The 24,240-nt window shown below is 35.2% G+C and overlaps 1 protein-coding gene across 4 annotated transcripts in view; it reads left to right on the top strand.

Moving 5' to 3' along the window:
* Positions 1-24,240, top strand: part of LOC136034012 (epidermal growth factor receptor-like) — a 180,266-nt gene that overhangs the window by 116,237 nt on the left and 39,789 nt on the right. For all 4 annotated transcript variants that reach the window (XM_065715062.1, XM_065715063.1, XM_065715061.1 and 1 more), the window contains 5 exons: positions 3,734-3,931; positions 13,105-13,406; positions 15,727-15,962; positions 17,139-17,271; positions 18,608-18,884. In XM_065715062.1, coding sequence (XP_065571134.1) covers positions 3,734-3,931; positions 13,105-13,406; positions 15,727-15,962; positions 17,139-17,271; positions 18,608-18,884 — 1,146 coding nt within the window. The remainder of the gene's footprint in view (positions 1-3,733; positions 3,932-13,104; positions 13,407-15,726; positions 15,963-17,138; positions 17,272-18,607; positions 18,885-24,240) is intronic.

The raw sequence follows: 24,240 nt of genomic DNA, 5'->3' as shown, positions 1-24,240 counted from the left end.
ATAAATTTCGGATTTCAGTACTGACATCTATGACAGATTGATAAACATTAGCTGTATATTTTTGCACTGGCAAAGAGTGAATAGGTTGTCAATATAATCATCAAGCTGTCACTGCTAAACAGTTTTTATGGCACTTGGTATTTACCAAGTTACATATAGCGATCGCAGTTTCTTTCCGTCTGTCTGTCTGTCGGTCCCAGTTTTGCTAGTTTGGGCACTTCCAGATAAGTTAGGACGATGAAAATTGGTAGACGTAACAGGGACCAGACCAGATTAAGTTAGAAATAGTCTCTTCCCCGATTCGACCATATGGGGGGGGGGGAGCGAGTGAACGAGATAATTGAGAAGAATTTTATTTGCCGATAAAACAAATCGATTGTCCTTCATAAATGTGGCTTGCTGGTCTAGGAGTATGATTCTCGCCCAGGGTGCGAGAAGTCTCAGATTCGAATCCCGGACCACCCCAATTTTTACATGGAGATCCGAAACTAGATACTTGATCAATATAGCGATCGCTGATAGTTGGCAGGCATATCAAGGACCGGACAAGATTAAATTAGAATTAATCACTTCCCCAATTCGACCATCTGGGGGGAAGTGGAAGGACGGTTAATTTGGAAAAATTAGATAAAATGAGGTATTTTTAACTTACAAACGGGTTATCTGATGTTAATGAAATTTGATATTTAGAAGGAGCTCGTGTCTCAGAGCTCTTTTTTTAAATCTCGACCGGATCCGGTGACACTAGGGGGAGTTGGAGGGGGAAACCGGAAATCTTGGAAAACGCTTAGAGTGGGGAGATCGAAATGAAACTTGGTGGGAAGAATAAGCACTAGTCCTAGATACATGATTGACATAACCGGACCGGATCTGCTCTCTTTGGGAGAGTAGGGGAGATTTCCAATGCTTTAGCGAGTGTGTTCTGAATTGAATTGAATCAATTAAATAATGAGCAAGTACCAAATATTTCATTAGAATGTAGCCTACCTGCATCGTAGTTTGTTTCACGAAAGAACCTAACTTCACTTATTGGGTGGGTTCTGAATAATACACAAGTAACGAATATCGTACAAGAACTAGCTTCCGTAGCAAGTTGAGCGGTGAGTTGACCAGACTTGTTAACTATGATCTACAGGGTTCGCCTTATGCATGGTGCCAGGAGGTGAAGGCAGGAGAGCTTCGACCTCCTCCCTATCCCCCTCACGCCTAAAATGCAGTGAATACATAAAAAACAGCACTTTGTAATTTTTGGGGAAAGACTACGATATTTTTCTGGCAAGCGCGTTTTTTAACCCCTATGAGTTGACGCCCTTGGTCCCACGCCTCTGGATTTGTGTTAACAGTCTTGTTCGTCATCCTTGCGTTGTTGATGCAATTTGTATTCATCTTTGAATCCTTTGATAAGCCGATATAGCGAAATACCGATTCTTTAAATTAGTACTCTGAACTGTGATCTGAATCAAATATCCTTTCTCGCTTTCATGTCAACAAAGGATTTGCTTATAATTCGTGACTTGAAGACGTGACTTTATTTTGGCGAAGTTAAAAGGCCGTTGCTAGGAATAGTTCTTTGAATCTAGCAGTCATGATTAGGTTTAAAGAATCTAAAGACAATGCTAAGTTCTTGTTTATAAAGGCCTTAGGAAAAACAAACTTTAAATCTAAAAACTAACAAATTTTATGCTAAAGACTATGATGAAAAGAATCTAAAGATTACGCTAACTTCTTATTTATTAAAGCCTGAGAAAGAACGATCTAAGGCCTTATAAAGGCCTTAGAAAAAACGAACTTTAAATCTAAAGATTAACAAACTTTATGCTAAAGACTATGATGAAAAGAATCTAAAGACTATGCTAAATTCTTGTTTATAAAAGCCTGAGGAAAAACGATCTAAGGCCTTATAAAGGCCTTAGGAAAAACGAACTTTAAGTCTAAAGACTAACAAACTTTATGCTAAAGACTATGATGAAAAAAATCTAAAGATTACGCTAACTTATTATTTATTAAAGCTTGAGGAAGAACGATCTAAGGCCTTATAAAGTCTTAGGAAAAACGAACTTTTTGTAAAAAGTATCATAATGAGCCAGCCTGCGGCCCTCAGTTAAGATCGGTGTGATTTATTTTAGCAATATCTGATCGATCCAAAGTGAAACTACCACACAAAGATCTTTACCTACCAGTAAAAGCCTTCTTGTACCTCTCACTTTTTCCTAAGGGTTGCACCTGCTTGCCTTCATATGAAGTAAATGTCATTTCTCGCTGTCTTGTCAACAACGGATACGCTTTAACCAGGAAGAAACTGATATTTTATTTGTAAAACGTCAACGGGTTATGCCATGTCATTGTAAATGTCATTGCTCGCGTTCTTGCAACGAATGCTCTTTAACCACGAAGAAACTGGGATTTTTTTGATTTTTTTCTGTACAAAATGTTTGTTGCTCCAAACCTTCTTGTTCTTTTTACTGGCTCCATATTTATGACACAATAATCAATCAGGTAAAAAAAAAGGTGGTGCTAGTAGTCCTCCAGAAGTCACATTTTCTATCCATCCAAATTTGTAGGCCAGCACTAGATATCATTAGTTTTCAAAAGAACTATTTTTCACCAGAAAAACCTGATAATATCACTCTTTCTCTTTGCTTATTCTTAATGCCGTGTTTCTAATATTTATAAGATGTGGCTATATTTTGTGAAAAGTCAAACAGACGTAAAAGTTCAAAAGTCGTGCAACGGACAAAATCGTTGCAAAAATAATCCACTAAATTAAAAAATACTTTCTAACATGGGCAAGACAGTAATATCTCTCTTTCTCTTTGCTTATACTCAATGACGTATTTATAATGTTTGTAAGATATGCCTTTATTTTGTGAAAGTTCCAACAGACTTAAAAGATTAGATCTAAAAAATCCGAAGCCTTATTTACGGGGTTTGTATTTGCGAAAGACGTATCTCAGTAGACACAAGCTTTTGGTAGCAAGTAGATTATTGTTATGAGCTGATCTGAGGTACAGTAATCCAAAGTCAATGTTTATAATTACAAGGAAAAAAGTAAATTTTTTGAAAAAAGTTATCGATTTGTCTCACTTTATCAATTAAAGCAAGCTTTATTGATCAATTCTTTCCCCTTTCTCCTACCATGTTTAGTTCTTTATATATTTAGAAGTCTCTTTTGTTTTCAAAATTTGCCCTTCGTCCAAAGAAATAGTCTCAAAGAATTTATTTAAAGACATGGCTTTGTCCACCAATTCTACGTTTTTTTGTGTTTTCAATTTGAATTGATATTTTAATTGTTAGGTTTTACAGCACGCAGGGGTATCGATTCACGAAAATGTAGGGATGAGGGGTCAAATGCATTTCCAAATTCCAGGGGTGGGGCAATTATGTTGTTTCAGTTTTCTATTGAGAATAAAAGAAATGTATTGTTCAATGAAAATACAAAAAAAGGCATTTTAATTGATAATACCAAAAAGCTGTTTTTTAAAATATAGGAAGGGGTTAATTACGCCTCCCCCAATTGACGCTCCTGGTAGTGTGTTTTTGCAATTGATGCTTGTGTCTTATTTATTTATTTATTTTTTTGAATTAGTTTGTAATAAAGTATTTGGTACTTTCTACTGACAGAAACCCATAAGGGTATCGAACATTCGTTTAGACATCTTGTATTAATAACTTTTACTTTAAATTAGCTATATTTTTATTTTTTTATGTTTGTAACGTGACATTGTTGTTTCAGGCCTGTCGTAACTTTTTTGACGACGGAGTTTGCAAACAAGAATGTCCCGCCATGCAACGGTACAATCCAATAACATATTCTTGGGAGATTAACCCAGATGGCAAGTATGCATATGGGGCTACCTGTGTTAAAAATTGCCCTGAACATTTACTGAAAGACAATGGTGCTTGTGTGAGGAGCTGCCCTAATAAGAAAAAGGTAAGCATGTTGTCAGTTAACAGTCTATCAGTCATCAGTCGTCAGTGGAATGAGTTTGTTTGTATTTTTAGACTGCATACCATTTGCTACGTTTTCCATTATTCCTTTATTTTCCTGTATTTCTAAGTCTGTAATTTAAAAGATGGACCCTTTACAAAAGATTCAGACCAATTTATTTGATATACTTTAAATTCAAATTTGATTTGTTTTTTCGATTATTTTCCTTTTGTCCGTGTAGGGGTCCAAGGAGGGGTTAAGGGGATGATTTAAAGCAAGGAAACATTCGAGAATGTAGTAAAAGCAGTAATAAATATGGGACGTTTCCATATTTATTTCCTTGCACAACAAAACTCATCGCAGTACTTGTCTGTCCTGTGTAATGTAGTTTATGTGTAGTTCTATGTCTGTTTGTCCTGTGTGAATACCTGTGCAGTGTAGAAATGTATAATGTAGGTGTTTAAAAAATTAGTTTTTTGAACATAATCTTTTACACTGACCCCGCTCTTGCTCCAAAGAGATTCGACGTTAGGTTTGATTTTTATAGCTCTCATGTAAGTGCAAGACTGGCAATTTTTTTTTCTTTTTTTGTAATTACCGTCTATCTAACTGACGGAACGGGTTGGAGGAACGGGATATTATGTTTCGGAACGGGAAGGAGGTTGGAATTGATGGGGGAATTCATAATCCCACATAATGTGTTTTCGATTGACAATGTAAATTCTTGCTTTGAATTGTAAAAATAAAGTAAAACTTTATTATTTATATTGTAAAAATCTCTGCAATCAGTTAGTTTCAAGTAATGAATAGTTGAAAACATCGACATTTTTTCGGATTTTTTTTCGAATAAAGAAAATAGAAAGAAACTTACTTTATAATAAAAAATCTCATTTTCGGATTTCGGATTTTTTTTCGAATAAAGAAAATAGAAAGAAACTTACTTTATAATAAAAAATCTCATCTTCTAGAGCAACATAAAATGTATAATTGTGCATTATTTTTTTTTAATTGTTCTACATCTTGACAATCCAAGCGAGAATCTGATTGTCAGATTATAAATCGAAATCGACATTTGATCAGTTTGTGAATAGAAATCAAATTTGACACTCGAATTAATAATTTTTTGAGCAATTGAATTCTAATTTGAGAATCCATATTGTCAATCGAAGGGCCTCTGAAGAGCCTGCTTTGCTCCTACTTCAACTGCTTCAAGCAAGAAGCTGCCACTCGTTTAGCATCTCAAAGAGAATGTCAAAAAATTTCTTGTTAAAATTTTTTGGATTGGGTTTGGATGTTTGTTATAGGATTATTTCAGTTTTAGAGTTATTTCAGTTTTAGAGTTATTTCAGTTTTAGAGTTATTTCAGTTTTAGAGTTATTTCAGTTTTAGAGTTATTTCAGTTTTAGAGTTATTTCAGTTTTAGAGTTATTTCAGTTTTAGAGTTATTTCAGTTTTAGAGTTATTTCAGTTTTAGAGTTATTTATATTCATTTTGTTTTCTCCCTTGTTCCTTTCGGTACTTATCGGTTATATAATAGACACTATAAAATTTCGACACAAGAAACTGGTCAAGTAGCTTCTTTATACTGTCGATAATTTGGATGGTAAAGATCAGATGGGATAATAACCGGCTAGTTTGCTTTGACTAGTGATAGAGTAGAGTACATGTGGCGAGTGGCAGTAAAGACCGAAGGAAGGCCTCCTTTTAACGCGATTCTTAACGACATTTCTGCGTTCTGGGTACATAATTCTAAGTTGTAATTTTACAATTTTCCTAATAAATTACTATATTTTCATCCTATATTGTTTTATTTCATTAGCTTTATGAAAAGTGTGGGCTATATATTTGCACATTAGGGGGGGGTAAAGAATAGCATATATTAAATCCAGCAATGGTTAGTTTTAAGCATGTAATATATATTATGCTTAACCCCCCCCCCCTAATGTGCAAATATATAGCCCAAATTTGTTTCTAAACTATTTTATTTTGATCATATTTTGTTTCATTTCATTAGAATTAATCGAACTTCACTTTCCGAGTGTTTACTATATAACCGATAAGTACCTAATCTGATCCTCTGGAGCCTTTTTCAATGGCATGGAGCCAGCGCAAGGAGCTCGCATGCTGTCTGGAGTTAATTGTTAATTATTATGTCTGTAGTTGAACCTAGCTAAGTCATTCATACGAAATGATGACGCCGTTCAGTCCCACTTTGGCAGTTACTTTTAAGACTGTAAATTTTCACAGATCTGATTTATCTTTAAGTCTAGTACATGAATCTCATATCACAACACAAGATACATAACTATCAAACCATAGTAAACTATAAATCAATTGTTTTATGTTCTTAAAACCCTTTACCAGTCCTATGACTAGTCTCATTAACATTTGTTTCTTAATACATGGTCCTGATAATTATGGTCATAACTTATAATATCACCTTAAGCACAATTAACTATTGTTACTCTCTAATTCAGCAATAACTGCGCACTAAAGATCAAAGACTATAAGTAGCTAGAAGCCTAAGTTATCGTACTACTACTACTACTAATAATAACAGCTCATTGCAGCACCAAGTCGCCTGAAGCCAGCACAGCTGCGCACCCTCCTCATCTATCCCAATCTATTCAAAGCCTCCTTCTTTACACCCTCCCAGGAAGTTCTCATTTTCTTTGAATCTTTCTTTATGGCATCCTTCCACTCCAACCGCAGACGACCTGCTTTCCGTTTAAACCTAGACGGTTGGCCGAAAAGGACAGTTTTCGGCAATCTGTCATCCTTCATCCGCAGAATGTTGTCGCACGAAAGGATACACAGAGCTGTCGTGTATGTGCTATGATGAAGATGGGAGAAATGGTTCTTCCCTCCCTCTGACACAAGTTTCTAAACCGTCTTCTGATTGAAATAAAAATGTCCAGAAAGTTTTTGACCTCGATTCCCCAGCCAAAGACAAAACAAGGTAGACTGGCCAAAATTTCAGCTTTGGAAATACTCACTTATGAAGAGAAAATATCCCCCGTACACAGGAAGACTCCCTAAAAGGACCTATGTAACACAAAAAAAGTTTTGGTAGGAAAGACCAAATATGTGTTTCGTAATTGTAGTTCAGATTTTTTGATTGTAATTCAGTCGAAATTATTTGTAAGAGAATAATTTTTTGGGATCCAGGATATAAGAAAATGCGATTTTTGGCCTCAGAGCCAAGATCTCTGTAGGCAAGAAAAGAGGACATAACATAATTAAGAAATTTCTAAACATAATAGAAATCAAATTAGGCTGGAGATAACGAAGTCTAACAATCAATAAAACCCAAATTGTCTGGGATATAAAACAAGGGCCTGGTACCCCCTACCCAGACTCCTAAATTTTCCGAGGACCTTTTCATTCAAATTGGTATATGTTTTTTAGTATACCCATCCCCTTATCAAAGGTTCATTTTTGGGAATTCGCAGTCTTTACTACTATCAAGCTTTATCTTAGATAATTAACTAATTCAGTATTTGTGTTCATACAAGGGTGTGCTAGCAAGAATATTTTAAATTTGGCTGTCAAATAAACTCCGTTTAGTTGAGTGAGAAATAGAAATAAATGCATTCAAATTAAAACGCCTACTGTACATTTCATTTTTAATAGCTAAATATGATGCGTACAAAAACGGTTGTACATAGCCAAAGTTTTACGGGTGATAAGGATTTCATTCTGTGTGAGTGGGTGTTTATTCAGGAAAATTACGTTTCGAGACTCAAGTAAGTTATCAAAATTGTTGTGCATTTAAACTTTGTTTTTTTTATGAGCTTCCCAAAATGGTCCCAGAGTTGACTTGACGAGAGTAACTTGTTGCAATCTCAGCATGTAAATCTTACATTTGCGTGAAACTTAAAACATGAATATTCATTTAAACTTTTACCTGCGATAAATTACCATGTAGAAAGACGTCCCAGTAGAGATAGTTCCCGAGATGATGCTGAACATAAATAATATCCTTCGATCCCGTGCACATTCAGCCACCAGTCTTCGTCTCTTATCCATTCTATGCTCGTGTCCAGATTTTTATTTTTATCCATTTTGAACTTTGAGCTACAAGGCTACTTTTCAATATGTCATTGTGAATAGACAAATAGTTATAACTGTGTTACCACGCTTATGAAACGTGTTGACGATACCCCTTTTATCTTCAATAGTCCATTTTTGTGAAATAGGGAAAAGTTCCATGTTCGTAGAAAAATCTTTGCAGCAACCAAAGATTTGTATGTCAATTTTGCAGATATATACTGAACCGGCTTAAGATAAATAATTTTTGTTCGTTTTAAGTGTCAACTTTGCTCTTTACATTCATACGAAAGCTTTGATTTTTGTGGTTAATTGGGTAAATCACCTATAAATAATTGATCAAATTGACAAGTATACTTAAAAAAAGAGTATAGAAAGAAAAAAAACGGAATGCGAATGAGGGTGCCAGAACAATCTTGGGGGGGGGGTTGTAAATAAGGAATGATGTGGCTCAATAGTAACCGAAACTTTAAGAAACAGAATCGGCAGTAAAAGTTCGCGAGATTGACTTGACGAGAGTAACTCGTTGCAATATCAACTTCTAAATCTTACATTTGCCGTTAAACTTAAAACATGATTATTCATTTAAACTTTTACCCTCGATAAATTACCATGTAGAAAGACGTCCCAGTAGTGATAGTTCCTGAGATGATACCTGTTACAACCGTTAAAGCTGTTGCTAAGCCAGGAATCTATCGCAATACAAAGTTGATCCAGGTCAATAAAACTGTTACCTCCCATCAGCCATGGCTCCCAAACCGACAACTGGTTCAAGCGGTCTATGGCACCATTAAAGCTACTCATCCCAGCACAAAACTGGCTGAGGCCAACACAACAATCTTTCTCCAATCCGCTTTACTTAGAGTGTTTTTCTGCTCGGTCCCATGAATTCTTAAACCCTTTAAATCTTTTCTTGTAGGCTTTCTCATCCACTTGTGAGGATGTTAAACTTTTTTTTTGGCCCCAGCTGGCTTTCCATACAGAACAATATTTGGTTGCCTATTACCCTTCATCCCATAAAAGCGTCCTAAAGATCTTCAGTCACAGACGAATACAATCTGGTCAAATAACATTTTTTTGTACAGCATTTTGTTTTCTATGCATTTGCGTAAGAAACAAACAAATTCTGAAAAACAGTCTCAACTTTTCGAGTGTTTTCATTCACTTTTTTTAATCAAATAATACAAAATTCACTCGTTGAAATTTCAGTTCCAACTCCATCACCTGAACATCAGGAAACATGAGGCTGTATTTCACAGATATTTCCCCTTTACACATTGACTTGAATTTTACCGTTTCATATAAATATATTCAGTTTGTTATATACTATTATCATGCAAATTATTTCAGGTTTTGTACCAAACCCAATCAGATAAAACAAGAGTTGGTAACACATGGAGTAAATAATAAAAGAATGCGGAACATACTAAAGTTCTTGATATTCAAAAGCAGAAAAAAAACACAAAGTTATTTCTAATTGACTGCGTTATAATTGATACATTTGAAAATCAGGCATAGCTCAAGATTTCCATTTTGAGCATTATTTGACATACCAGAAAAACTAAGCATCGGAGAAAAAATTTGACTTGAGATTCGGCTTGAGAAGAGTAATGTCCATTAGATGGGATGATCCCTATTCTTACTGGGGTTTCTAATATCCTAATCTCTGTTCTAACACTTGCCTTACTATGTTTCACCTTTGAAAAAAAGCCTGACCCTTAGCTGTATCTTCTTTTTATATAATGCATAATTTACAGTCCTTGCCACCTGGGGGTTGGGGATGGTGTCAACCCTAGAGGCATGGTTGTTTGACCATTGAACTATTTTAAACAGAACGTTTACTATTAATATTAATTTAGACAATTAGTTAAAAATCCTGAATCCTCTAGAAATGACAACCTTTTCTCACTTGCCAGTTAAAAAAAAAGATTTTTTTTAATTTTTAGTTACAATGGGACGTGGTTCGCTCTTTACTAGGCTGGTGCTACCGCTGCCACCACGATAAAATGTATATTGCGACGACCGAGGTTTTCTAGGATATGTCAAGTAAACGACGGGACACAAATCTTGGCATAAATACTTTCGGTACTTTTCCATTGTTCAGAAAACACCAAAGAATTGGATCTACAAAATCAGACAATAACCGGTTTATGGTTGTCTGTATATGGAGACAGTTAGCTTCGGCTCAGCATGCAGCCCAGCTATAGTTAACCCCCAACCCCCATAATGTGCAAATCCACAGCCCAAATATGTATCATATCTATCTCCCAAGCGTCTCAGTTGTTTCAACCCCGTAACTTTAAATTGAATAAACTTAGGTGTTCATGGAGAAGTACTATACTTTTTAGGAGAGCGATCTAACACTTCTTCGGATTGATGGGATTACCTTAATCTAGACTTATTACAGTTTCGTCTCTAAGAAAATTTGACTGAAACTAGTAGCCACAGAAGTCGCTTGAAACTATAAAAGTATCTAAATCTATTCAATGTTTTCTCTTTACGTCATAGCGAGTTCACTAATTGCTTCGCATTCCTTCAGAAGTTTAATTTCAACATCAAGCAATGAATCATTAATACTTGTCGTCTTTCATAGGCAATCAAGGGGCTTCTCACTTTCACTCTATTGTTTAAAATAAGGATTGCACAGTCTAACATAAAGAGACTTAGTGCCTCCGAGCCTGCCTTTGGTTTGTTCGTACGTGACTCCGGCTCTGCGTCCGACTTATCCGCAGCGACGTACGTGGTAATCTGTTCACCGGGAACTATATTTAAACTTTTATTTGTCCTTTGTACGTAAAATATAGTAAATTTAAAATATTAGTTATTTTCACTTTGAGTTTCTTAATTACCAGATGTAGGTTGCGCCGGGGAAATAGGTTGTCTTTAGCACTACTTAGGAAACCTACCTATTGTTGGGTAGTCATTTGCAAAGGAGGTCTACGAATATACTTGAAACGACTCACTGAAGATAAGATAACATGCAATCCTAGCCTTACTATTATTTACTGATTATACGACTGCTACTAACAACTCATGACAGGTGGTAGGCGCCCAAGGAAATTCTCTTGCCTGAATTTCTTTCACAAATAAAAATAATAATATGACACTTGTTATTTTTTGCCAGATCCTCCTTTGTTATGTGTAAAACAAATTAAGAGGCACAAAAAGTGGGAAAGACCTTAAACCATGCCAAAATCCTCCATAATTTTTTAATAACCTTTCCTTCCTTGATTATTATTATTATTTTACTCAGTCTCCATAATTTTTCTGCCAAATTTAAATCTTTACTGAACCCTTAAGATTCCTTGACTGCCCCTGAGGCAAGTCATAGTCAACATATATATATATATATATATATATATATATATATATATATATATATATATATATATATATATATATATATATATATATATATATATATATATATATATATATATATATCAACACACTGGTGGATCCAGGGTGCAGGGGGAGGGCCTGGGACCCCCTCAAAGGTTTTTCTGGTGCCCTCTTTCCTTGTTTTTTCTTTTTTCATTCTTTTGTTTTTAGAATCGATTTGTCAATTCGGTCAATTATTGGCACCTTTGTCGTATTGGGGCCCCAAGATTTTGCTCATTGGTGCCCTTGTCACATTGGATCATAGCAAAATTTTGCTCTAGATTCCCCCCTGTTTTAACAGAGGAAAGAAGGAGGTTAAACAAAAAAAGGTACTTACGTGTTATAGCGACGGTTATAGCGAAGTTAGGTTAATCCTAATTAAATATAGCAAAATATGAAGACAATATAATACTTTAGTAACAAAATTATGGAAACTGCAACAGAGAATTATGAACCTCGCGTGACTTAAAAAGGCGTTGGCTCATGTCAAAAGTGTAACTATCTTGTTTAAATTTCTGGAATTTGATTCTGTTTTTATACTGAGAGCTTCAAGGTTGGATTCATGGCATGCTGAATGTCATTAGAAAGAGAAAGAGAGAGACTGAGAATGAGTAGGAGGGAGGGAGGGGAAAAGAGGGGAAACAGACGGAGAGAGATTGAGAATAAAATTAAAATGTAAAATGACAAGAAACCCAGTAAATACTGTTTCAACTTAGTAATAGGCCAGAAGAAGAATATCTGGCTAAAGAAGAAGGGCCAATAAATTTGGAACCGATAAATCAACAAGTTTATTACATGGAAAGGTCGCGTGTTTACATTTAGGCTAGCCCAATACGACAATCCTCAAGGTAAACTGTACCGACCTTTTCAACATTGAAATATCCAAAGCATGATGGTAGCCAGGTTAAGGCTTATGTGTCCAGGGCAAGTGTTTGGTATGTTATTTTTTGCACTCCTGGGCTTTAAACTGCTCAACATAAGAACACATTTCGCTCTTATTAAATAGCTGAGATTCGGCTTTATTCATCTATTGAATTACAAATGGCGGTTGGCCTAAGAAGTTCGGGAACTGGCACGGGGTATCTATCCCAGTCAAGGTGTGCAAATTGATCAATTTTGGTTTTAATTATCCTAAATCAAGTTTTACTTAAAAGTAAAGAAAAAGTAAATAAAAATACCCAAAAATGAAGGGTGTACACTTCCACGTTTTGGGGTAATGTTTATTTACAAAAAACAGAGGAGTCTTCACACTTTCGTCTAATTCTTCAGAGCATTCCAAACATTGCTAAAATTCCTGCTGCTGCTACAATAACAGCGACAGTCATTACTATTGTTGAGACCATTCTGAGTCTGCAAAAAGCCTCTTTGACCATATTTTCTAAAAAATTCCCAAAAGAAGCTATTGAGAGCTTAGGAACCTTATGGACAGTCTTCTGTAAAACTATACAAAAAGGGACTACTCACAGGTCCTTAATATCTACACAGGGCAAAACCATTTAAAGAGGATCTTAAAGCTGTATAGGCACCGCTGAAAACAACATACCTGAAATATTGTTTAACATGTTAACATGCAAAAAGAAAATACAAAGAGAAAGGATGAAGCTAACATGAGACATCTTATTATGAATTACTGAATATAAACAAGTTTTTTTACTTACTTTTATACCAACAATAAACAAGAAGATATATTAGTTTACCAATTACTTATCTATTTCATAATTTGATAAATCATTCCTCTTTTTCAGGCAGTTAATGGCGAGTGCATTCCCTGTGATGGGCCATGTCCAAAAACATGTCAAGGAGTTGATCTCGTCCATGCCGGAAATATTGCTTCGTTCAAAGATTGTACCATAATTGAAGGATCACTAACTATTTTAGATCATTCTTTTTCTGGGTATCAGGCATTTTATCCCAATATGACATTTGGACCCAGGCACCCACAAATGCATCCAGACAGTTTAGAGGTGTTTTCAACCCTGAAGGAAATAACTGGATTTTTGAATATTCAAGCGCATCACCCTGCGTTCAGGAATCTGTCATATTTCAGGTGAGAACTAACCTGGTTTATCAGTGTCTTGTCAGGGGTGCAGCCAGTGGGAAGGGTTCTTGTCAGGGGCGCAACTAGTGGGAAAGCGTAGGAGGCATGGATCTCTCTTGAATTTAGAAAAGTCTATACTTTCAGTTGAAAAGCTTTGTTTATACGTAAAACATGTATTCTGATATAACAGAACTATCCCCTGGACGTACATAAAGCAACGGTCTTCGGTACCGTTCTTCCTCCCTCCCCCCCTCACAATCTCAATTTTTTATGATCAATCCTCTATTTTTTTTCAAAAATAAAATTCGCCTTTTGTCGGTTTTTTTCACATTTCTATTCTCCTTCCTCCAAAGGAAATCCTGCTTCCATCTTTGCTGATTTCTATGCACGCTGAAATCTAAATTTGAGTGGTAAAGGCCACTCATAATGGAATTATTCCCTGGAACTTACACAGGGCAAAGGTATTCGGTCCCGTTCTCCCTCCATCCCATCCCCCACAGTCTCAAATTTTCTGATCAATCCTATATTTTTTTATTTTCCACTTAATTCGCCTCTTGTCGTTTTTTTCAATCTGTACTGTCGTTCTCCCTCCAAAGGGACTCCTTACATTTCAGCTATTTTCCGTGCACTCCGAAATAAAAATTTGAGCACATCACTTAGTATATAGTATATAGAACTACCACTCATACTTACTGTTATTTAAGGGAACCCTTAAATAAGGGTAGGAACCCTACCCTTACTGTTATTTAAGGGAAGAAAGTCGGTTTCTTTTTTTAATTATCTGATGTAAGTTGAGTTTCTCTAATGGTAAGTTGGCTTCCCCAATGGTAAGTTCAATTCTATGGTAACAAGTTCAAAAAGACTTACAAAAATAACCTCCAATCCCATAAGAATATTTGCAGGACTAGGAAAACCATTAGAGTCAATTTTTTCAAGAAGTAGAAAATATTCTTGCTGACTGCTTTTATATCCTGTTCTTACCTCTTTCTTACCTGTTCTTACCTGTTCTTACATGTAAACTCTTTCTTTAACGTTTCAAACTAAAAGGGAGAGGGCAGAAGAAATGTTGCAAAAGTATCCAAAGGTTTTAGCCGTCATCTCTGCAATGCAGTATTTTTTCCATTTTTTAAAAAATTATCGTTTGCAAGAGAGTCTAAGCTGCAATTTCCGACGTCTTGAATTTCCAGCCGTAAGTTCTCCCAGCATAAAACGCAGCAGATTTTGATGCGTATTGATGGCAATTCCATCTTTTGTCAGTAGGTACAATAGAGTGTGTTCATTTCATTGGTTTATTGCTGTTATGTAGGCTATATAAATAGAAAATAATAAGATAATTTGGCTGCACCCAAGAATATTTGTAGCCATTTTGCATATTTGTTTGTTTCTGTTTTGTTACTAATCCTCCTGCTCCTCACCAGATATGGTGGGTATTAGAAACTGAACTATCTGTCTCAAATTTGAACCAACAGTAGCGTGGAATGATCTTTAATTGGAAGAAAGGGATCAAGTGGATCAAGTGACTTTCAACTAATCAGTGGAGTTTTAGGTGACGTAAAACTGTTAAAAGGAAAAGTGATTTTTTATACTTGTCACTGACAGCCAATGAAAACCACTCTTTCTCGAGTAAAATAAGAATTCCACGCTTCTGTTGGTTCCAATTCGAGAGACATTCTCAAATTGGAGACTAGCTGTTCAAGCTTGAGACGAATGACCAAAGTAGTGATATTGGGAGGTTACGCAAATGAAACCGTTGGACTGCGTTCGCCACCCTGTGTTAGTTCTAATTTTAACTCGTTGCAATACAAGAAAAGGCGGATTGTATTAAATACACATACCTTACCTGTTTACCTTCCTCAGATTTCTCCAGGTACCCATTTAGAGCTGGGTTGACTCTGGCTGAACTTAGAGAGTCATGTCACTCACCCCCATTCCAAATCAAATAACCAGTGGCACCTGGACTCGAACCTCTGTCCTCAAGGAAAGGGGTTTCAAGTCCAGCTTGCTAACCACTCGGCTAGAACGACTCAAAAGCGCTAACAGCATATCCGGCGTTCCCAGACGGTCACTCATCCTAAATACTGACCGGGCCTGAACATATATTTCATTGATATTTCGATATTTAATTCTAAATATTGGTTTTAGATGTGGTGAAAAATTGAAAATATTCTACAAATCAATTAGACCAATAGATACACACAAGCAAAGAATAACAGCAAAAAAAAGATATATTGAAGCTGTGCTTTTCTTTTTTTTTCTTTCTTTTTTGTCAAATTTCATGCGCTTTCTTCGAATGCCCCCCTATATCATTCTAAACATTTTTTCTTTTCAGAAACATGGAAATCATTGGAGGACGGACACTGACAGAATATTTCTCTGCGATTTACATTGTAAAATCGTCACTTCAAACTTTGAATTTAAAATCTTTGCGAAAAATCCGTAGTGGCAGCGTTGCCGTATTAGAAAATAAGGAATTATGTTTAGCTGAAACTATCAATTGGAGCAAAATAATGGAATCAAGAACCCATGGAATGCTCCTCCAGAACAACAAGCCAAAGAATGATTGTAGTAAGTATCTATAATTGTTTAATTTTAAGATCGTCCCTACAGGTACAGACATGCCATTTAAATCCCCGTTGGATGTAAGAAAATTAAAAAAAACTCTTTTCGAGAAGTAGAGTGGATGTAAGACTTTAGGTTTCACCTGTTTCTTTTGCCACCTTAAACATTTTCCTCCTTTTTGGTACATATCTTTGGGAAATTTCTTAGTCTTACGGGGAGGCAGCTCCCTGACCATCTCCTTATATAATAGATAGATAGTCCTCTTAAGCCACGGTAAGTTCAAAATCTATTTCATGAAATGCATAACAAAATATACCCTCGAACACTAATTACGTTAGATATAAGTTCTTCCAGTGTCATCTATGGCACATACGGCATCAACAAAGCCTCTCCATTCATCGCGCATGGCTGGCGCTTTGATAATATCCTTGAATTCAGGTGGCAGTGAGGTTACAGTCATATATGATCTCGGTCTAGTATTCTGCGGAGCTGATTCTCCGGATGACCTCTTCTACGCCCACCGTCGGGTTTCCAGCCGTGTGCTATGCTAGGGAGACGATCGTCCATCTGCAGCACGTGTCCAAGATAGGACAAGCGCTTTTTCCGAAGAATGTCTGTGAAAAGCGGCTGGCCAGTTCTTTGACGAATTTCCTTGTTTGTGACTTTCTGCTTTCATTGAATCTTAAGAATACTTCTAAAGCAGTTATAATGAATAGTCTAAATGAAATATTTATACTTCAGACTTAACTGATTTGCTGCATAGCGCTAGAGCGTGTTGGTTATTTTTGTTCCTCTGTTAAACGAGTGTTTTTCCTGTGATATTGGTTGTCCATACTCTTCATATCATTCTTTGGGTTATCTGCTTCTTAATCTTCAGTATTAGTAAAAAATATGAAAATATGAAAAATGTTACTAATTATGCATTCAAGCTTAAATTAAAATATAGGCCTTGTATTAACATTTAAGAAAAGCCCATCTTTTCTGTTATATTTTGAGCAATTTCGTTTTAGCACAAGTCATCTGAGTGGCAATGCGGGGGGGGGGAGATACCCCTGTAATGGATGCTTTTTTGTTATTTTTAAATATCAAGACTGGAATGATACTGTTTTATATTTCAAAAACATGACTTGTATGACTTCTACTAAACAAAATTAGCTAATTTGGTTTTGTATTATTTTTCAGAGATAGGTGGTTTTGTTTGTCATCAACAATGTTCAAACTCAAGCTGCTGGGGCATTGGACCAAATTACTGTTACAGCTGTGCCCACTGGCGATTAGATGACACATGTGTTGACCGATGTGATCCTGCTTTAGGGTAAGCCCCTCTCTTTCTCTTCCCGACTCCTTTCCGTCTCTATCTATTCTCCCCTTTCTCTCTTCCCCTCTTCCTTCTCTTCTTCACTCTCTCTTTTATATCTCCCTCCCTCCATATCTTGTGTTTGCCTTACATAGTCAGTGTTCTGGTATTGAAATTGTTTGACTTATTACGACCTATTTCAATTTCATCTTTCTTATTTTATCTCTTAAACACGTATTTTACGCATGGAATGATTATTGCAAAAAGATTTTGATAACCAAGCTGAGAATAAAATATAAAGCTTGAAAAAATGCAGACAACTCTCCTTTAAGTAATTCAATTATGTAGAAAACTTAACAACGAAAGAAAGAAGAAAATTTATCCAAATTTTATGCTGCTCCAGCCACTATTTCTGTCTTTATAGTCGTCAATTAATTAAGTTTTAACACTTTTAATCTGAAAATCGTATTGTCAAAACAGCTTTAGAAATAAGCTCATTGTATTTTTATTGGTTTAAAAGAAACGAAAAATAACTATTATGCTAAGCACAACTTTATTCCTACTGTACGCAGGGATATATGGGGCAATATACCTCCCCTCCCAACTAACCCAAGTTCTATCTAAAAATGCCTTCGGAAGAGAAATTCATCGAAAATCTGGACTTTGAATCTTAAAATACCCTTTAATGAAGCATTCTTCATTCTTATAGAGTCAATCATTCTTTTAGGGTCTCCAATTACTTTCCATGGCTCACAGAACTGACAGACATTTCGAATTACCCTTCCCCTATGCCTTTCTACCTTAGTTTTGCCCTAGGATGGACGACAAACTATTTATCAACAAGTGAATTGAATCATTTTTCTACAATTTTGGAAAATTCATGCCAGATTTTCCTCTCATAGAGACAATCTGTCATGGCTTTCACTCTAATTATCCACGGCTCTCAAGTTTTTCATCACTTCCACCAAGTTGATCTTAATTCGTAACGTTCAACTATTCTAAAATTAAATAGTGTAAATTTGTTCTCTAATCCTATTTGATTCCCTATCTCCTCCTTCTCCCAAATAGATAATTTAATAAGGTAATAAAATTCAATCTTCTCCCTCAAATAAATTTTATGAATTTTCGAACTTTGCGTAATTTACGACTTTTTTCACGTAATAGAATAAAACATATTTATTTACTTCAACAACTTTCAGCTGACATGAGTAAGTCAATGTTAAATATATAAATACTGCAAAGCAACAGTACATAAAGCAAGCAGAACAAAAAAACAATACAACAAACTTCCAATTGATAAGTCTTACTTCAAATCTAATACCATTACAAGTTTCTCATAATTCTCATGTTGCAGAACTTACGAGTCGACAGATAAGATCTGCAAGCGTTGCGACGAGGAATGCGAATTTACTTGTTCTGGTCCTGGTCCTGGTAATTGTACGAGCTGTAAACATGTCAGAGACGGACCTTACTGTGTTTCAAGTTGTCCAACAACCAAATTTGATGATAATGGTGAATGCCAATCTTGTCATGAGAATTGTATCGGGGGTTGTCAAGGGCCTGAGAACAATATTGGCATGAGAGGATGCAACTCTTGTGACAAAGCTGTTGTAGATGAAGATATGGAAGTGGTAAGTTTTGACTATTCTTTTTATGTGTAAAGATTTTATTTTTAAAATTAGTTTATCCCTTTGTTTGCTGGGAGTCACTGGGACTAATGCAAAACAGAACTTTCAATTTTAATAGACAGACGTACTAATGTTCAAAGATTAGCCTAGATGTTTAGCTTATAACTGATTTTATTTTCAAGGCGAAATGAGAGAAAGGGCGGGAGGCTTATGTTTTTTTCTGATCTGTAGTTTACAAAGTCCTGGACTGTCGAGTAGATGATTTTATACTTCTGGATCATTGTTATTCATAGTGAGTTTTCCAACATCAAAATGGCATACTGCAACCTCCGTAGTGCACGCTATTTCAACGATGTCTATGACGAATACAATTTGGGACAAAAGAAATTTTCAAGTTAGGATAATCAACCTTTTGCTAACTGCAGTGTTTTGACTAACTTGATTCAGGGACATAAAGTTCAAACAGACTAACATAATGCCTTTTTATTCCAGCGGATGGCTAATAGTATATGGCTATTGCTAATGTATATGGCTGTTTGTTTTCTTTGGTATTTAATAAAATCTAGATATACCATAAATTTGTGGCAAAGAGATACCCAAAAACTGCTTTAAAGCAACCATAAATACATACGTATCTCATTTTAAAAGCGTATTGCTTCACTTTATTCCCCTTCCTCTTATTTTACCCCCCCCCCCCCCCTACCCCACAGAGTCCATTATTAGAAGCTTTAACGACCTAACATTTGACATAACGCCTAACGAAAAGATGCAGATAAATCAGGTGTCATAACTGTTCAGTATTGTGAAACATAAGGCGAATGCGAATAGCGGAATCGTATGTTTTTTCTATCAGGGAGGGGGGGATAAAATGAAGCAGTGAACTTTTAGGAATGGCAGAAAGTAGTATTTATGATTAATTTAAAGCTGTGATTAAGTGAACTTGAAAACAACGAGGTTAAAAATTGAAGTTAGGGTAGCCTTCTGTCTTTCAATTCTCTAGAGACCGTCGATTGTCAAAAACCCTTCAAATAGCACTTATTCATTGGCGAAAATAGCAGGTTAATTATACCAGCTTGTCAATCTAGTCTCTAGGGCGATCTGAAACGATTCCTTCTGGCAAAAAACCTGTAAAAATTTCAGCTAGCTGAAAATATTCTATGGGATTGTTCGAAAATAGGAAAATAAATCGAAAAATGGTTGCAATCATCTTACAGGTTATTGTCTTTTGCTCATGATAGTACCGATTTTGTTCTATAAGGAATATCCTTTATAGAGTACACTTGTGAAAAAGAGCTAGACATTTTCTAAGATTTCTAAGCAATTAGAGGAAATAGAGCAAAATCCTAACAAACATTTTGTAGCATCTTCAAGAAGCTACGACCTGATATTAAAAGCGGTATCTTCCGCCAATGAATACTTGAGTACTTTAAATATAAATTTTCAATTTCAACATGGGATTTTCGAATTCCATCAGTTCACTTAATCACGGCCTTAAAGTAGTTTTCTGAATATTTTCGGGTTTTCTTCAAATGATCTCTGGTCCTTATCTATTACCGAAATTGTGAATATTCTATTTGGATTGAATGACAGACGACAAGAATGCCAAATTCTATAAGGCAGCAACTTGTAATCAGCCAAGAGATAACGCTGCCGGTTTTATTTTATAGTTGCTCGGAGCAAGCTTGTAATTATAAGGTCTTGGGGTATTGGTGTACAAGATCAATAGTTTAGATGGGGGCATTGGAATTTGCGCCTTGAGGTCTTCTCTGTAGGATGTTTCAGGTTGTATTTAATTGCATGACATTGTCATGGAAAAGAGAAGTTTTATCTTGAATTACTTTGTTTTTACAAATTTTTACGACAGCATTAAATTCTTGGTACAGTAATTTTTAGTATCTTGAGTGCGATTTGGATCTTCCAACCGGGAATTTATGTGTGTTTTAATATCTAAAAAATGAGCAAATAAATGGAGAAAAAAGAAAATGATATAGTATTAAGTGGAACCACCATCTTGATTATATAAACCTGGTTAGGCCCCTCCTTTTTCAACCTAAGACAAGGTCAAACTTCCTAGCAGGGGCCCTTGAGCCCTCGAGTCTCTGAAGATCCCCTGAAACTTAGGTCTCGCGTTATTTATGTATGATTATACACGGTTAATGACACCTGTAGACAGCAGGGGTCTTCGCGACATGCGTTTTTCTTTCATGTCACCAGCAAAGGTTTCTTAAGGCCTGTTTCCAGAGATTGCCTTATATTTGCGTACTTGATTGGGGATTGCAGGGATTTTTTGGTATTTTTTTTTTATATCTAAAAGTTTGAACTTCTATGATCATATCATGACTGTAAAATATCATTCTAAAGCTTTAAAAAATGACTTACTAATGAGGAATTTGAATTTGTAATTATACATTTAGAATCTTTGTAAGACTGATCTGCTGTCTTGTAATGACTATCATTGACCTGATTTATCATCTCTGGGTACCAATATATCTGTATGTTTCTACTGGTGAAGGCTGGTTGCTATTAAGTTCTGAAAGAATGTTCGTTTGTTGAGTGAAAATGACCAAGTGGTTTTCCGTTAGGAATTCTAACTGGTGTATCACAATCATATTAGATACTTTGAACAATCTATATTTGAGGACTTCTAAGGCTGTATTTGAGGCTGGTTTGTTGGGTCTTCTTCTGAGGACCATTTGAGGCTCGTCTGTCGAGTGAAAACGACCAAGTGTTTTCGCTTTAGGAATTCTAACAGGTGTGTCGGAATTATATTAGGTACTTAGAACAATCTATATTTTAGGACTTCTAAGGCTCTGTTTGAGACTCGTTTGTCGAGTGAAAACGACCAAGCGATTTCGCTTTGGGAATTCTGACAGGTGTATCGGAATCATATTAGGGACTTAGAACAAAATATATTTGAGGACTTCTAAGAACGAGCTTTTGAAGCTAAAAGAACGATTGAATAGCCATCAATTGCGAGTTATCTCTTCTGACTTAAAGTACCAAAGATATCAAAATAAAAGCATTTTTTACATCATGGACCCATCTTAGGTCTATCCCTGCCTTAAGATCACAATTCTTTAAGATTTTTTGGTTTGTTAATCTGTAAATCCTTTAGTTTTAGGCAATATTATATTTTCGTCAGTGTTGCTAAGTTGAGCCGTGAAAATAAAAGAGCAAAACCCAAATATTTTTGGCCATAAAAAAATTAAACGTTAACAACATATTGATTCCTTCAAAAGAAACCTAAATTTTTTTAAGCTATTTGGAGCTATATGTTCTTAGTATATTTTTCGCTTATTTTCCAACCACGTTTCTTTTATGAACTTGCCAACTGTTATTACCTGTTAACTGCATATGGAGGTGTTTTAAAAACGCTTAAAAAAACTTTAAAAACGTATTAAAATTCATTTATATACATTTTTGTTATGTTTTTTCACTAGTCGGATAAAAATTGGGGTGGGCGGGTCAAACCCCCTACCCCTCATGGATTCGACCTTGTTTGTATTTATTTTCAGCACCATTATTCCCCTAGAGTATAGACTAAACTAGATTTGAAATTGAAGCTAACCGAATATCTACCCACACGTAGACATTTTTTTTTATGGGACGATGTGACATGAAAGCCTAGATACCAAAGTGAAATTTGTGAGAACCTAGTTTTAGGTCCAAAGATGGTTCATCCTTTAAATAAATGCGATCTACTTTATATTCGCCTATAAATCATGTCTCTATCTTATCTTTGGATGCACCTGATTCGAACATTTGTAATCACAGCAGGAAGTCATGCAGTTTGATGAATTGTGCCGTTGTGCCCACCTTTGCACTCGTGCGATTCTTCAGATGCCGCGTATTTGTTTTTAGCGAAGCTTTTCTGAATTTATCACATTCCTCTATTATCCTGTATGTGTCCAAATCTTTCCAAACTTGTACTAATCTAAGGTCGTAAGTCACGCTTTTCCAAAAATTAAGCTATTACCAAATTATTTATATATATATATATATATATATATATATATATATATATATATATATATAATATACATATATATATATATATATATATATATATATATATATATATATATATATATATATATATATATATATATATATATATATATATATATATATATATATATATATATATATATATATATATATATATATATATATAAGATTTAAGATATTTTCTTGAACAATCAATAATTTCTTTTAATAATTAAGAAATATGCTTGGACCCTTCCGCTTCAATCAAAACTGTACATGTCTCATCATAGTTTTCATAATAGCCAAAAAGCGAACCCTAACCAGCCCATAACCTAATCATAACGTAATAATAACAAAAACATAAATACCAGTGTAGAACATATAGAAAATGAAAGAAAAACACTAACTATGAAAATATATTTACTTTCAGGATAATGGAAAGCTGGAAGTGTATTTTTTCTAATATCCGAAAGCTTACTATTTATCGCGGTAACTTTACGAAAAACATCATTCATCCCGAAATCCGATAACGTCTTCACATTAGGGTAACATAGAGGGAGCAAAATTTTCGATCTTGTGCTATCAAATGTCTTAGCAAATTAGTAATAATGAGCTACTGCATTCAAACAGTTTTCTAAGGGATCTTTATCCTGGCTCGAGTCATCACGTTTTTTCAGCAAATTAGCAATAATGAGCTACTGCGTCCTAACAGTTTTTTTGAGGGATCTTTATCGTTTCTCAAGTCATCACGTTCTTTCAGCAAATTATCAATAATAAGCTATTGCGTCCAAATAGTTTTCTGAGGGATCTTTATCCTGGCTCGAGTCATCACGTTTTTTTTTAGCAATACCAATAATGATCTATTCCGTCTAAACAGTTTTCTGAGGGATCTTTATCCTGGCTCAAGTCATCATGTTTTTCAGCAAATTACCAATAATGAGCTACTGCGTCCAACAGTTTTCTGAGGGATCTTTATCCTGGCTCGAATCATCGCGTTTTTTTCACGTGTGGATACCCAATTCTTATCCAAACTTGTATCATCTAAAGGTTATAAGTCAAAATGAATCCAAAAATGACTTATTGTGTTCATAATGGTGTTGTAATGGTTCTTTATCCACTAGTTAAATATTCAGGGTTTTCCCTTGTATGGGTGTTCATAACTTCTTTGACCTTTTGCTACCTAGAGGTCTTAGGTCCAAATTAGTCCAAAATAAGTTATTATGTCCGTAAAAGTTTCCAAATGGTTCTTTACTGATTCTTCATTGTTTTTTCCTTGTATGGTTTTTTAAATACTATTCGACTTTGTAATATTTAATGTTCTAAGTCAAAGCTTGATCGAAAAAAGCTAATGCGCTGATAATAGCGTTCCAAT

Source organism: Artemia franciscana, chromosome 12 (assembly GCF_032884065.1).
Source record: "Artemia franciscana chromosome 12, ASM3288406v1, whole genome shotgun sequence".
NCBI classification, from domain to species: Eukaryota; Metazoa; Arthropoda; class Branchiopoda; order Anostraca; family Artemiidae; genus Artemia; species Artemia franciscana.
The sequence above is the reverse complement of the archived record's forward strand: the minus strand, read 5'-3'. Positions and strand labels throughout refer to the sequence as shown.